We start from the raw sequence: 16,125 nt of genomic DNA, 5'->3' as shown, positions 1-16,125 counted from the left end.
ATACGAGGGAAGAATAAGCAAATAGTGGGTTGACCTCTTGCTTGCCATCACCTATCTCCACAACTCTCACTGCTGAAAACAAAACTGCTTTCCCCAAACCACATGCAAGGGTGTGAAACAAATCAGAGACTTACCGCCAGGACCGATCCGGAAGGACACTTGATCCCCCTGTCACATTTAGCACATCTTGACTAGAGGACAAGAAACAGGAGAAGTCACACACAGTCCCTTTTAAAATGTCCCACTCAAATACTAGTTTTAAAGTGTTCCACAAATCATCATATAGAGAGAGGACAATGGATCAAGATGTTAAATTCACTGGCTCAAAACAATGAACTGAGTAAATAATGATTCAGGTAGCGAAATCCTGGCTATTATGGGTTTGGTTCATGCAATGCCTTATTTTTAACATGGAACTGTGAACACAAAAACACTGCTGCCAGAATGTAACATGAAACAAATCCTCCTCCTTAGCACGGCCATGGATATGCAATGTAATTTCTCAGCTATAGCAATGTACGGAGCTACATCTCTGGCAGTTTATTGAACTACACATAAAAGCACAGGGCTCAATCCTAAGAGATGCTGAGCCCCCACAACTCCCAGTGCCTCAGAGTTGCAGGTGGCTCAATGGTGTCAGTGTCAGGTCCATAGGGAGTATCTGCTCTGTACAGAGGTATAGTTGAGATTAGCTGGTTCAGGCCATCATGATGTGACCGACTTAAGAAAACTTTAAATCAGAGCTCTCTGATGCTGTGATTATCTTTATGTAAAGCTAATTACCTTCAGAATCACTGTGGTATTGGCAGTGCAATGATTTTTCTGAATCTGTAGAACCCCAGAAACCCCAATCAACATCCCATTCTTTGTTTCGAAAAATTTACCGTCTAAGTGGACATTGTTTACAAATGTCTGCAAAGAGAAGAAAAGAGTCTGGTTAACAATCAAAGCTAGGATGCCACCATGATAACAACAGAGCCACCATATAACTAACAAGGGCCTTTCATCCTATAGCTTCCAGCTGCTTTCAAACTGTATATTTTGCTCATCTACCACTGGGATGGTTGCCTCAGCTATTCTACACACACAAACTTCTCTAGTAAAAATTACAGTGGATTTTTTTTTTTTAAGGTAGGCAGAATATAATTACCCAAGATACAAATCAAACAGAACACGGGCATCAACTGCACTAACTCTTATAAAGAGTGACATGAGTGCTTCGGTGACAAATGCTGAGGAATCTTTTTTTTTTTTTTTAAACCATCTCATCCAAAAGATGATGCCACCAATAGCACCCCAAAGTGTGTTCTGGGGGCTCTCAGCATCACACAGCATGGAGCTGGCTACCATGGCCTCAGTCAGAAGGAATGAGCTTTATAGGTGAAAGGACAATTCATTCTTCATGGCCCACTCTGCCCCTGGCCTCCCTGCTGAGACGGGCAATAAGAGGGTGTGGCTGGGGCACAATTGCTATGATGATTTTTTTTTAATGATCAGAATGCCTGTACTGTACTGAAAGCCAGTCCACTGGACACAGAATAGACCCAGCAACTCACTTCACACAGGCTTCTCAACTGATTTAGATGGGAGCAACTTTTGGTCATTACCATTCTGAACTACATTTGAAACAGTGACCTAGAAATGGAAGCCTATAGCCCAAGTTTTAATTAAGAACAAAAGAACGGCCATACTGGGTCAGACCAATGGTCCATCTAGCCCAGTTTCCTATCTTCTGACAGTGGCCAATGCCAGGTGCTTCAGAGTGAATAAACAGAACAGGCAATCATCAAGTGATCCATCCCCTGTCGCCCAATCCCAGCTTCTGGCAAACAGAAGCTAGGGACACTTCAGAGCATCGTTTTGCATCCCTGATCATCCTGGCTAATAAGCCATTGTGTGAAGAAATAATTCCTTTTGTTTGTTTTAAACCTGCTGCTTATTAATTTCATTGGGTGACCCCTAGTTCTTGTGTTATGAGTAAATAAAACTTCCTTATTTACTTTCTCCACACCAGTCATGACTTTATAGACCTCTATCATATCTCCCCTCAGTCATCTCTTTTCCAAAGCGAAAAGTCCCAGTCTTATTAACCCCTCCTCATATGGAAGCTGTTTCATACCCCTAATCATTTTTGTTGCCTTTTTTGTACCTTTTCCAATTCCAATATATCTTTTTTTAAGATAGGGTAACCCCATCTGCACGCAGTATTCAAGATGTGGATGTACCATGGATTTATATAGTGTCATTATGATATTTTGGGTCTTATTCTCTACCCCTTTCCTAATGAATCCCAACATTATATTAGCTTTTTTGACTGCCACTGCACATTGAGTGGATGTTTTCAGAAAACTATCCACAATGACTCCAAGATCTCTTTCTTGAGTGGTAACAGCTAATTTAGACCCCATCATTTTATATGTATAGTTGGGATTATGTTTTCCATTGTACATTACTTTGCATTTATCAACATGGAATTTCATCTGCCATTTTGTTGCCCAGTCACCTAGTTTTGTGAGATTCCTTTGTTACTCTTAACAATCTGCCTGGAACTTAATCATCTTGAGTAGTTTCGTGTCATCTGCAGATTTTGCCACTTCATTGCTTACCCCTTTTTTCCAGATAATTTATGAGCATGTTGAACAATACGGGTCCCAGTACAGACCTCTAGGGAACCCCGCTAGTTACCTCTCTCCATTCTGAAAACTGATAATTTATTCCTACCCTTTGTTTCCTATCTTTTAATCAGTTGTCGATCCCTGAGAATGCCTTCCCTCTGACCTCATGACAGCTTACTTTGCTAAAGAGCCTTTGGTGAGGGACCCTGTCAAAGACTTTCTGAAAATCTCAAGTACACTATATCCATTGGATCTTCCTTGTCCACGTGCTTCTTGACCCTCTCAAAGAATTCTAGTAGATTGGTGAGGCATGATTTCCCTTTATAAAAACCATATTGACTCTTCCACAACAAATTGTGCAATGGCATCCTAGAACAGCAGGTAAAACCCTCCCATCCTTACCTGGTTGTTGTTTTTATAAAACATTAGCCAGTAGGAGACTCCTAACATTGTGCTTTTATGGACTCCATTTTTCAAGTCTGTAGAGGAGAGCTTCTCTCCAAGTACAACATGGTACTGCACAGTGTCATTATCCTGGAATTCAAGACCAGTAGGAAGCAAAACATTTAGCCTATTATTGTTTCATAAACAGCTATTAAGTAGCTGGAGGTAAGTACAGTGTAGAAAGAACTGTAAGTCCACAAGTCTTAGGTATGTTCATAATCTGAAAACCAGCTCTAGAACTCAGTCCAAGAACCCTGTAAGACTGGGTTTGTTCAAAAACCAAGAAAGATGTTAGAAAGCCTTTCCAAGGGATTGGAAAATTGCCTGAATCATTAGCACTGTCCATGAGTTTGGAAATTTTGCTGGATCTGCCTACATACAAAGCTAATTTTAAATGTAAGGAGTCCAGATATTGAAAATGGCTAACACTATGTAGCAGTGGCCATTTTAAATATGGTCTGGCAAATTCCTTATATGGTGCTCCACCTGACTCCATTGTCAAGCACAGAGAACCCCTTCCTTTCACTCTCCCTTGCAGAGACACCTTCCTGCCATGCTTCCTAATGTCAGACATCTCCACTCATCACCACTCCACCTACTCCCATGCGTCCTCTTCTTTCTGCTGTGCTTCCCTGTCATTACCCTTGCTGATCCCAGAGAGCCCTCTCTCCTGCTGCAGCTGCTAGAGTCCAAAATCAAGCTCAGCAGGTGACAGAAGTATGGAAACATGACTTCTCCTGGCCATTCTATACACAAACAATTTTAGGCAAAATTCCTCATTAGGGACTCAGATCTAAAGACTGATGCTATAATATGGCCCCCATAATTGATAACTACCACATGTAGTCAGACTGTAAACAAACAGTGATCTTACCAGTTGGGTAATGTTGGAAGAGTGGCAATATTCCCCAATTGAATTGTTTCCTGGGACAAAAATGGTATATTTTTCAGAGGACTCAATATTTCCAATCAACTGGTATTGCTAAAAGTTGCAAAACAGGGATATTAGTGAGTGAACTAGTTTTATTTAAAAGAGCACATGAGAGGTAAACAAGAAACCCAAAACGAGCAAAACAAGATAAAATATTACTATCAGTTAGGAAGGTGGAGGCATCAGGCAAGAACTCCAAAAGAAATGCTTTAAAACTGGATGAGATGAAAGGCAATTTCCAGCAGAGTCATGGAAAACAGCAGCAATCCACCCTGCTGAGGTCTTGCTTGGCTGATGCTGGCCCAGCTTCTTAGATAAATGGGCCACTCTCATACTTACAGTGTGCATCTATAAGTCTCCTGCTTGAGCACCATCTCTAGTGTGTGTGTTATCATTCTAAGGTGTAGACATAAGTGAACACACACACACACACAAAAGGGCTTACAGATCCAGTCTATCACTTTAATAAGTTGCTAAAATTTAAAGAAACATCTACCATGCCTCCCAAAGAAACTAACCACTCCAAAGAGGCTTTATAGCTAAAACAGCAGTTTTCATTGGTTGTGTGTCTTGTTCTATTTCTGTGAGGTCTGATCCCCTGTGGGAGTTATTCATTCCTTTGGGCAGCTGGCTAGCCAGCTTTATAAATCTGACCTAGTCCCAAAACATAGCCTGGGAGCACCACAAAAATCACCATGATTTTCCTAGGCAGTCCATGCAGGCTTAGTTCTAATCTTAGGTTGGTTCAGCGGCTTCATACTATCAAAAAAGCTTCCTACACTTAATATTCAATAGAATCCAAACAATTGCTTACCAGTAACAACTCCTTGAACAGAGTAAATGCAGGGACCATATCGAGCTGTTGCTGCAGACTGGGGCGACTTGGTGGGATATCTCCTAAAGGTGGTAACAAAACCTGAGCGCAAGAAAGACAAAGATGAGCTTGATCACAGGTCAGAGACTGCTTGGGAAAAGCACATGGCAATCCTGCCCCACAATAAAAATAATTATGCTTGGCTGCAGTTACTGTGGTCCTGCTCCCAGAAGGGACAGGCCTTGACTCTTTCCTTGAAGAGTCAAGTATTGGACTTTTCTACACAGTTTGAGGGCAGTGCTTTAAATATTAAATGCTGCTGCACAAGCAGCATCTGGAATGAGCTCAGAATATCCAGCTCTACATTTGTCTATATGCTTCTCTTGGATCCTATTTGAATCCCCCCATAGCTCCACAAACAATGGAAAACAAATATGTTACAGTAATATAACCTAGTATATCCAGACATTGTTCTTACTGATTTACCTTATTTAGGATATAAATAGTGCCGTTAATAGCAGGAATGTCAGCTACTACAATGACTGCATTCTGAATCATTATAGCCTGAAAAATAACAAGAGGGAAACATGAGAACATTGTAGGTCACTGAGTGTGGTGAAACAAAATAATCTGTGTCCAAGGCTCCCTGCAGCACCTTAGACTTTGTGATATGTCAGGAATTTAATGACATTGTCCTCACCAATGGGTACCCCAGCACGGTATATCCCTAAATGTGTTGTTTAATTTGCTACCAATATACATACATCAATTAAAAAGCCCTTACGCCGCTACTGTTGGTTATCTCCCATCTGGTCCGTGGATTGAGAGTGGGTAACTCCTCACCCTTGTGCTCTTTAAGCTGCTCACTAGTGAAGGACCCTTGGAGAAAATGGGACCTGTAGGTGACAGGCACATGTAAAGAAGAATTGAGAGCACGTTTTATAACACAGACCTCTGAAGTAGACTGTGTATCTTGGCTGCCGTCTGATCCCGTTGCTTGCTCTTCACAATCCTGGGCCTGGCCTCCTCTCAATATCCATGTCATTATGTGCATTAATTCCTTGGTATGGTGATGACAACTGACAACATGCAGCCCTCTATCACTCAAGCTAATCTGAAAGTATAGCAGGTCACTCAGCTGCAAGAGGTTATGAGCCTCAGGTGTTTCCAGGATTCGATATTTCTGCAACAGGATGTAGGTGCTATCTAAAGTGCATCTCTGCAAGGAGTTTAATCCAGATATTGAACCAGTGCTCATGTTAACTTATGTACTCTAGCTCCTCCTCTCCTGGTCCCTAAGCTCTCCACAACACAAAGTCCTTCAGTGAGACATTTCAACTAGGAATGGCTGAAATGGATTGAATACAATAAAAGCTAATGCAAACGTGCACCAAACCCAAACCGCTGGCACTGAACTACATGGATACACCATGCAGCCCTGCAACTGCTATACAACCAATGAGCTATATTTGCAGCCATCAAGCAGCTGCTCTACACCTGGCTTTCATAAGCTTGTGTGGGCCTTCCCTAACCCTAGTTTAACTTGCCCATGCAAGGCCAGTTTACTCTAGCTTTGTAGGCCCCAGAAATTGGCTCACTGGGCAAAATGCTCCTTCCTTCTACCTCGTGCATAGGTGTAACCACACACAAAAGCTGACTGGGACCAGATATGAGGATGCATGAGCCCTGCAGCCACACTGAAGGGAGCATGGATAGGATGATGAACACTGGATGGACACAGCCCAGTGGTTGCTGCATGGTAAGGAAGGGACAGAGGAGTCCAGGACACAGGGCAGATGTTGTTCTGTTTTTCACCTAAGCTAGACAGCCTGGTACTCTGGCTGAGGACAGAGTCAGGACTCCTTTGCTCCAGTTCTGCTAGGATTGGTGTGAAGGGGATGGGGAGATTGAGCCCTGCTCAGTGGAAAGCAGAGGACATGGTGGTCACTTCACACTTCCAGGCAATTGGCTGCAATAGTGAATCCCAGCAGCCAGTATTATAGGGGGGCACTAATGCACATTTCTTACCTGCACTTTTGAAAAGGAAGATGCCAGATTTCTCCCCTTCTCCATCATTGGGTTTGAGCTACCTTTGATCCCACCCAATTCTAGCTGCAGCAACTTCTGTGTACCATCATCCCCAGCACCGACTCAGCCAAGCTGCCTCTCCTCAGAAGTTCAGTACTTTATCTCCTCTCTGCTTTAAAAACTCCTCCCATCTTCTGCCTGCTCCTCAATACCAGTCACAATGATGACCTTAGCTCTTTCATCCTGCTCACTAGCCCAACCAGTTCCATATCTCCCAGCCAGTATTCACACACCCTCCCCTTTTTGATCCCACTAATCTTCCCTGGGCTTCACTCCAGATTTCTGTGGGTCACCACATGCCTTCCCTCCCCAGAATAAGTGGGTAAGTAAGAGCTGCAGACTTCATGCTCCTCTCACATCTTTTGCGTGGCCAGATGTTCTGTGCAGAAAGAGCAGCATGCAGAGAGAATTCCCTGTTCCTTCTCCCACTGTGGGGCTTATTCTGCATCATGGCTGGGAGAAACATCCTGCCTTTAATATGCAATTAATAAACCTTCATTGTATCTTCTAACCTCTGTTATGTTTGAATCATCCAATAAACACTTCATCAGCTGGATGTTTCACCTCTGCTATGTTTTTACCCTGTGATGGTTTTCTTTCTGCTAACATGGAGCGGATACAGAGAGAACATCAGTCTCCAGACCTCAGTTAGGGCTGTTTTGAATGAAAGAGCATGGTAACTGTCCAACAATACCTGACTAAAAATGGCAGCGTGTAGGGCTTCAGCCAGAAATCTTTTTCAGCCTGGCTCAGGTTTTTGATGGCGGCTTCTGTGGGCACCAAAACAGTGACATTGACTCCTGCTGGGATGCTGAAGAGAGACTTCTGTCGTACAGAGCAAGGAGATGCACAAATAAAACAAGTCAGTGCTACACCTACAGCACAGTACAAGCCTTTATAGCTATGATCCTACTCCCACTGCATGTAAGATTACTGTGTGGGACTAAAGCTTAAATTCAGTTGTACCCAGAGCTGTGGTGGTGGTTGGGAAATTAGTTCTGGTGGGAGTCAGCAAATGCTATGGAAAATTTTTCCACAGCAGTCCAACCTTGATTTGCTGGATGCTGAACATAGGAAATCTGCAACTTCAAAGAACAAACCCCCAGAACAGGCTCTGCTGAAGGAGAAAGTTCTAAAGATTTTTTATATTGCCAGTGCCAAAGGTCACTTTATTCAAAAAAGGTTCTAAGAACCTTGCAAATAGGAGCACAGTCACTTGAGTCAGTAAATTCCTTCGAACACCCAAGGCCAGATTTGGACTAAGGACCAAATATGATCTGGCAAATGCAGGTGTAACTGATGGAATGGGTGTTGTGTCTGCTTGTAAATTTGGCCCCGTGTATTGGAGAACATTTTCAGTGGCCAACTCCATTCCGCGAAGTGCTTACCACCCTGTTCCAGTGGGAACAGGAAGATAGTAGCAAGAAAGGGAAAGAAAGAGCTACCTGAATTTTTAACTTTACTCTTACTTTCAAAGGGTCGCTATATGTATATTACTCCCACTGTTTTTTTATCTGTTTCTCTTTCACTCAAAGCAGTCAGCTACTTTACAACAGCCATGAGTAGCTGCAATATATATGGTATGAAGGTCAAGTATGTGATGGTCTCTGTTTCTTCCAGAGAGAGAAGCATGGTCCTCAAAACACGCTATACGAGCCAATGAGTCCACGGTTACAGTCTCTAGAGGAAGTGTCTCAGGGCACACAGTTGGCCATGTGACTCACCACTCAAATGTACGTAATAAAATCTAGCTGAGAACTTGAGAGAGTACGTGCCTGGTCTTCACTGACCTTTCAGATGGTGCTATTAAAAATATAGCTAAATGCAATCAATCACACATTTAGAACAATCTATAAAACTGTCAACTAATTTGAAATTCTAAAATGCACAGTAATTTTAAAAAACCCACCGTTTCCAGGGCTAAAGGTGGGGATTTTTTGTTTAATGTACCAAGCATTAGCAAAGTTCAGCTTGATTTGCCCTTTTTTTTTTTTTTTTTTAATAACACATGCAAAGAAAAATTGCCTCTTAACAGCAGATTTAAAAACAGCATCTTTGATCTTTGCTTTGGTTTTTTGTTTTACACAATTTACATTTTACAAAAACACTTATAATTGCTTCAGGCAGCATTTTTTACCTTAATCCACTCATAGAAGCCTGCAAAGTGGGAATTCCTGGCCAGCTCCTTCCAAAAGAGAAAGCAACACCAAGATTAGTACAAGTACAGAGCTTGTAGGAGGGATGAAGCAGGGGGAGGGAAGGGTGGTCCTGTGATCCTTGTTATTTCAAAAAAGCGGCAGAGTCCTGTAGCACCTTATAGACTAACAGACGTATTAGAGCACGAGCTTTCGTGGGTGAATATCCGACAAAGTGGGTATTGTCTCACGAAAGCTCGTGCTCCAATATATGTCTGTTAGTCTATAAGGTGCCACAGGACTCTTTGCCGCTTTTACAGATCCAGACTAACATGGCTACTCCTCTGATACTTGTTATTTCAAGTCTGCTTCAAACACAGCAAACTCGGCTGAGTGAAGTGTTTACCTCCTGTCTACACAGAACTTTCAGAAGCCATGTGTCACTCACAAAGGTGTGTTTCAAAGTCAGAGAACTGGATCTAAACCCTTGATTTTTTTTAAAACTTGCAATACTTTGCCAATTGTATCTAATTTCAAGCTTAAGGTGATTAATTCGTTGACAACCTTTGACTTTTCTAACTACTCAGATGGGGCACAGAGTTCAGAACCAGACCCGAATAAGAACTTCCCCAACGTTCAAGTCAGATTTCAGGCTCCTCTCTAATGAATGAAGAATGCATATGAGCTCTGCAACATCATACACCTAGGACACAAGTCAGAAATTGTTGTTGGTAGCTTACATTATAACTTGGGCCTACATACTAATGTTCTATCCAGGAAGAGAGGGAAATACCTCAGATTGCCAGGAAGACTATGGTAAGAAGAGTCAGATCAGATACTCTAGAGGTGGAAAGTGTGGGCAGAGACCCTGTGAAACCATGAATTCTCAGCTCTCCCTTGCAGGAGAGAGGGAAAGTATGTTCTCTGTGTAGATTTGTCCCCTTTTCAGTTGCTGCCTGACTTGTCACTTTGTATGTAAGTGTATGGGGAACCTGGCCTAACCAGCATCAACCAACATGGGTTCCTGGGAACCCGTAACCATTTTGATGGAAAAGCAGAGGGTGGTGTGCTAGTTGGTATCCTACAGCAATACCCTTCAGTAAATCAAGAGAACTGTCACTACATCTTGAACAACAACAATACAATGGAGTTCAAACTATTCCCCTCTTCCCTTTCCTCTAATTCATGGGACACAACACAAAGAGACGTATCGATTTTTTTCAAGGTGATGCAGAAGTTTCAAACTGGACAGTTCAACATATCAGTCAGGATGGAAAATTGGCAGAGGACTGATAGCGTTTCTGAGGCATACGCTGACATAGGTTTTAATTATTTTGTTTTTGAATGAAGTACTTTATTCATTCTTCAAGAAGCAGCAACTGTTAGTAAAAGTATGTATATTTAACCTCTGATATTCCAGTCCAGAATCAACACGTATCATTGGTACGTACATAAATTGCCTAGGGGGGTTGTGGAATCTCCATCATTGGAGATTTTTAAGAGCAAGTTAGACAAACACCTGTCAGGAATGGTCTAGATAATACTTTGTCCTGCCAGGACTGTGGGGGACTGGACTAGATGACCTCTTGTGACGTTATGAGTATAATATAATGTCTCATTGAAAGGTGACACAGGGCCAGAAAGGGTTAATTAACTCAGACTGACATGACCTATGGCCAAACTTTAAAGACTTGTTAGGAAGATATGTAAATGAATAGAGCTTTGAAATGCAAGCCTGCATTGTTGGAGATAGAAGGGTAGCTGTTTGCTCAGGTCTTGTAATGTAAGAAAACAAGTTTTGTCTATTACTATGGCTTTGATTCAACGATCAAAAAAGGAGTAGTAACATTTAGGAAGACACTTGAATGAAACAGTATTATTGTGCACATGTCTCTTTGAAGGTTGTGGTAACCTGTATCTGAACTGTTTAATGGATAAATTACCCTATGCTAATTGCCATGATGTTTGGGAGACAGAAAGTTAAGTCTATTGTTTTCTCAGGCCAAAGGCTGAAACCCTGGACACGATCCTCCTTCATCTCAGATCTGCTTTGGGTTTCAAGATGGGGAAACCCTAAGCCACAAGAATTGAGATCCCTACTCACTGACTGGAGTCACCCTGAATATGGACATTGGACTATAACCTATGGACTATTTCTAGAAGAACTTTTGGCAACTACAAACTCACCATCTCTGCTATGTATCTGGACCTCCAGAAATTGAACTCAAGTCTGTATGTATATTGATCTTTCAACCAACTCTCTCTCTCTTCTTTTTTAATAAATTTTAGTTTAGTTAATAAGAATTGGCTATAAGTGTGTATTTTGGGTAAGTTATCATTTGACCTGGGTCTGGGGCTTGGTCCTTTGGGATCGGGAGAACCTTTCTTCTTTTACTGGGGTATCAGTTTTCATAACCAGTCATCCCCATAAGGAACGGTGCTGGTGGCAATACTGGGAAACTGGAGTGTCTAATGAAATTGCTTGTGCGACTTATGGTTAGCCAGTGGGGTAAAACTAAAGTCCTCCCTGTTTGGCTAGTTTGGTGTGCCTTAATAATAAAGGACACTCAGCTTTGAGCTGTAACTGCCCTGCTCTAAACAATTTGTCCTGTACTGATGCGCTCAGTTGTATCCTACCAAAGGCAGCATCGTTACACCTCTCAACGTCCCTTCCAGTCCTATGATTCAAACCAGCAGCTATCGTCACCTGTAGATTTTAGCATAAGCTGGTTCAGCTACTGCAAAAAAAAAAAAACAACCCCTTTTTTCTTTGAATTAAAAGAGAATAATGTTCATTTTCTCCCTACCTTTAATACGTCTCCATAACATGTAAGTCCATCTCCCATGTAACCCGGAGCACAAGCACAGGACCGGTCTCCTCCTCCAAGAGGCTCGCACACAGCCTGTGAGGACAAGAAAACGAAGGATTACTTTGTAATAAAACAGATGGAGCACTGCTCAGTGTTAGCCACTCAGGAACCCTGTGGGAACTGATCTCCAGTCTCCCAAATTGCAAGATAGGGCCTTAACTACAATGCCATCCTTCCTTTCATGGTCCCTTAGGCTGAAATAGTGTATTCTCACGGTACACCTAAGAAACCCCTCCCCCAGACACACATCTTGTAGCACAGCCTTGTAAAACATGGGAGTGTGAACAAACAAGATAAACTAATGACCACAAAGCCTTTATGCTTTGTCATAGGTAGATATGATTACTGCACAACAAAGGAAGACATATTGGGCCAGATTATCAGTGGGGTTATATCAACATAGCTCCATTGCAGACAGTAGCACTACATCGAAATACATCCACTGAGAATCTGGCCCAACATTCTTTCCCATGAAGGATTTTGGAGAATTTGCCAGCTACTCACCAAATCATGGCAACCACCATTGTCCAGCTTGCAAGGATTAATGGGTTCACAGTTATAGCCATCACCAGCATAGCCACTCTTGCACATACACTTGCTCTGAAAGTAGAAGAGAGAGGGAGGAGCTTCACTACGGACCTACCCAACTGCACAGCTAATGCTGTCCCTTTTCAATGAGTCTGGGTCAAGATCTACTTTTAAGTTAATTTTTAAAATGATTTTCTTCTCAGTGTTGTTAACAGTCCCTGGAAAGTCCGAAACGGAAATATTTCTTTAGTAGGGGTTTCCCTCTGTTACGATGCACACGCTCGTTTGTTATTGTCGGGTTGCTCATAAATATAAAGCACTCCAGCATGCACTAGTCTGTTGTAGGATTTCTCAGTGTAACACACTGTACCTCAAAGTATCACCCTGTAACCCCCATATTCATCAGTGGTATATGATGGTGGCATTTCATACAAAGCATTCCTTGCACGGTATCATACGAAAGGTCACGAGCTGCTGAAATTCACTATTCTGTCAAAATGTGTGTATCATCATTGTATATGAAGTGATGAAATTTTGCTGTATGGTTGTTATTGAAATATGCTGCAAGTTTGGGAGATGCCCACTGCTAGCTCTCCAGTGACAACAAAGGCGGTGACCCACACCCAAACATACATTAAGCAACCATTAAGAGCCATTGACCAGCAGGGGAATTGCAAACAGGAGATTTACAATTCTGTGAGAGACAGTTGCGCAAGCACCACACAATGAGGATTGCTCAACTCTATGACTCAGTTGTACAAGCACCACACAATAGTGAATTGCTCAACTCTGACTCATCAAGGGCTACCAGGACATGTCTGGACCAGAATCTTTCTTGTGACATGAATTGAGAGTAGAAAACAAGGGATCATGACATCATGAGACCATCTCTCTCCTCCCCCACCTACACCGAAGGCAACAAGAATACTGGGAAGACAAAGATTTTGAACTGAAGAGACTGGTCCCAGGCTGACAAGGACATTCAGCCTGTGTATTAAGAACTGTAACTTACCTGCAACATCCAGTGCAGTGAGAAAAGCTGCTGATTCAACTCTCACTTAGTTTGATAAAATTTAGAATTTAGCCTGTGATTCTACTTTTATTTCTTAGGTAACCACCTTTGTCCTGTATGTCTGCCACTAATAATCACTTAAAATCTATCTTTCTATAGTCACTGAACTTATTTTAATGGTTTAGTTTTACCAGTGAGTTTGCCTAAAGTGCTTAGGGAATCTGCTTAGAATACAAAGATTGGTACGTATTCCCCATCCTTTGACGAAATGGTGAACTAATTAATGAGCTTGCATTGTTGAAGTTAAGATCTTGAGTAGTATACATGATGGTATATTTCTGGGGTGCAAGGCTGGGGACTTGGGAGATTTGCTGGTGTTTCCTTATGTATAGTTCATGAGTAGCTTAGAGAGCGTTCATGCAATTTAGATGGCTCTCTCTCTATATGCTGGTGGCTGAGTGATCACAGCATCTAGAGGGGTTTGCTGTTTGTCACTAGCGTAGCATTGTGAGAGACAGCCCAGGCTGGAAAGTTAAGGGGGTACAGCGGTCCCACAGTTCCAGACTGGACCCCGGGGATCCTGTCAGACTCAGGAATGCTGATTTACTAACTCTTGTTTTAAAGAAAAAGAAATTAAAAGACTACCATGGATTTTTCAAAGAGATGAGAGAAAAATACAGGCCAAACTATGGGCCTTTCTACCGTGAAGATGGCTAGAGAGACAGGAAATTGTCCAAATGGATGGCCACTTTAACTGCTGTGGCTATTTGATGTATTTATTATATATTTTAGCACTCCCCAAACCTACCTCCACATATCAGTTGTCTGAAACCAGAAATTACAGGACACAGGAACCCAGAACTCCCTGTGGCAGGAAAGACCAACAGCCCATGAAGCTGTGCTTCTAGCAGTGGCCTACACCTGATGCTTCAGGAGAATGAGCTACCCTATGATGCCCTTGACTAGCTGTGCAATGCTGTGTATGGGGAAGGATGACTAGAGAGGTGTCTGTGGGGAGCACATTAAATAAAAAAATAGTTATTAAACGTAGTCCTTGCTATTCAAAGAATTCTCAGGTTTTTATTGATACTGTATTTCATTGAATCATACTGTATAAGGACTAAATTTTGCTGATTTAATGGAAGCCAATTTCTTTCAGACACACCAGTTGAGTAGGCCTTGCTGCTGACATTCCTGGAGCAACAAGAATTGCTGCTCCTAGGAATTGCAGACTGCTGCAGTGTGGTATACATAGGAAGTGTCCATAAATCTCAGCGATGGACCAGTTAGTGCTGAACTTACTTGTCCAGGTCCAATAAAGCTGCAGTCTGCATTCATGTGGCAGTCCCCTCTTGTCTCCAGAACACAGTTATCTATAGCAACACAGGCTTTTCCATCCCCAGTCCAGCCCTTGTTACACTGACAGGTAGCAGTACCAGGGCCTGTACTGGTACATATGGCCTGTGGAGGGGGAGAAAGGCAAATTAAACTTAAATGAAAACAAATTAAAATAAAACCATTGATAGTGGGAAACCTTCTCAGGAAGTAATATAATGAACTGACTAATACACATGTTTAACAGTATCCCCCAATTGGGTAGAATCAGAACTGCTCAGTTGTGTCTCATAAGCCCTACACTGCTAACAGAGATTCACCTTGAGCTCATGCAATAAGAGAGGGGTTTTGGAGGAGGATGAGAATTTTATCCCTGCTGTTGCTGCAATGTGCTGAGTACACCGTCTGTGTGGTGTTGTCTGTCTGTCTAGTGGTGGCTGAGCCGCAGAAAGAGGTTGAGGAGTCTGTTAAAGCCCTGGCTCAGGCAGTAGCGGTCACTTATTTAAGATCCAGAGGACTCAAGTACAAACCTACTGCCAATGACCCAGCCCCTGGATAGTATTACACCTATAGTGGCAAAATCCCAGGAGGCTGCAGATGTGTAACAGCATCGTCATAATATCCAGCTGTTATATAGCGCTATTCATCAGCAAATTACAAAAATAATAATAAACAGTCCCTGTAATAGGTGAATCGGTCTTGGAATACCTCTCCCACCTGCTCTGATACCACCCAATTACCCATGGACAATAGCAGCTGACTGGTTCCCAAAACAGGGTACGATAAACTTGGTTTCCAAAATAATACTGATTATAAACCAACTGGAAGAGAGGCAGAAAGACTTAGCATAGTTTCGGAAAAAAACTCTTTAACCGTTGCAATTCCTTCTGCAACTCTCTATAGTATCACTCCTACACTTCACCACCCTAACGTGTAACCAGGGACAAATCTCAGAAGTGTGGGTACGGTGAACAGATGTCCCGATTGTATAGGGATAGTCCTGATATTTGGGCCTTTTTCTTATACAGACTTCTATTACCCCCCAGCCCCGATTTTTCACACTTGCTACCTGGTCACCCTAAGTGTGAGTTTCTATCTAGATACTTAGATAGTCACCATCAATGCAGTATCTGAACACCTTCAAATGAACAGTTAAACAGATTCTTGCTCAAACCATCCAGATCTTTAGTTTTGCAAAATTGGGATGCGAATCTTATGAGAACAGGTGCTCTTGTTAGAGTTCATGCACTTCCCACTGCCAGCTAGGCTGAAAATGATGCAGGAGGAACTCCCTCATGATGTTATGGCTTTTCCACTTCTGGCTTCTTTTTAGATCTGTGGAATGCAGTCTTT

The 16,125-nt window shown here is 42.3% G+C and overlaps 1 protein-coding gene across 1 annotated transcript in view; it reads right to left on the bottom strand.

Annotated features, from left to right (window-relative positions):
* STAB1 (stabilin 1) overlaps positions 1-16,125 on the bottom strand; it is a 124,302-nt gene that overhangs the window by 58,965 nt on the left and 49,212 nt on the right. Inside the window, 12 exon segments of the mRNA XM_032805834.2 lie at positions 135-191; positions 784-912; positions 3,018-3,149; positions 3,934-4,041; positions 4,805-4,906; positions 5,291-5,368; positions 5,589-5,700; positions 7,587-7,717; positions 9,030-9,077; positions 11,835-11,930; positions 12,402-12,497; positions 14,740-14,898. Of these exon segments, the coding sequence (XP_032661725.1) occupies positions 135-191; positions 784-912; positions 3,018-3,149; positions 3,934-4,041; positions 4,805-4,906; positions 5,291-5,368; positions 5,589-5,700; positions 7,587-7,717; positions 9,030-9,077; positions 11,835-11,930; positions 12,402-12,497; positions 14,740-14,898 (1,248 nt within the window).

This window comes from Chelonoidis abingdonii, chromosome 16 (genome assembly GCF_003597395.2).
Source record: "Chelonoidis abingdonii isolate Lonesome George chromosome 16, CheloAbing_2.0, whole genome shotgun sequence".
Lineage (NCBI taxonomy): Eukaryota > Metazoa > Chordata > Testudines > Testudinidae > Chelonoidis > Chelonoidis abingdonii.
Note: the sequence above shows the minus strand (reverse complement) of the source record. Positions and strands in the feature narration are given on the sequence as shown.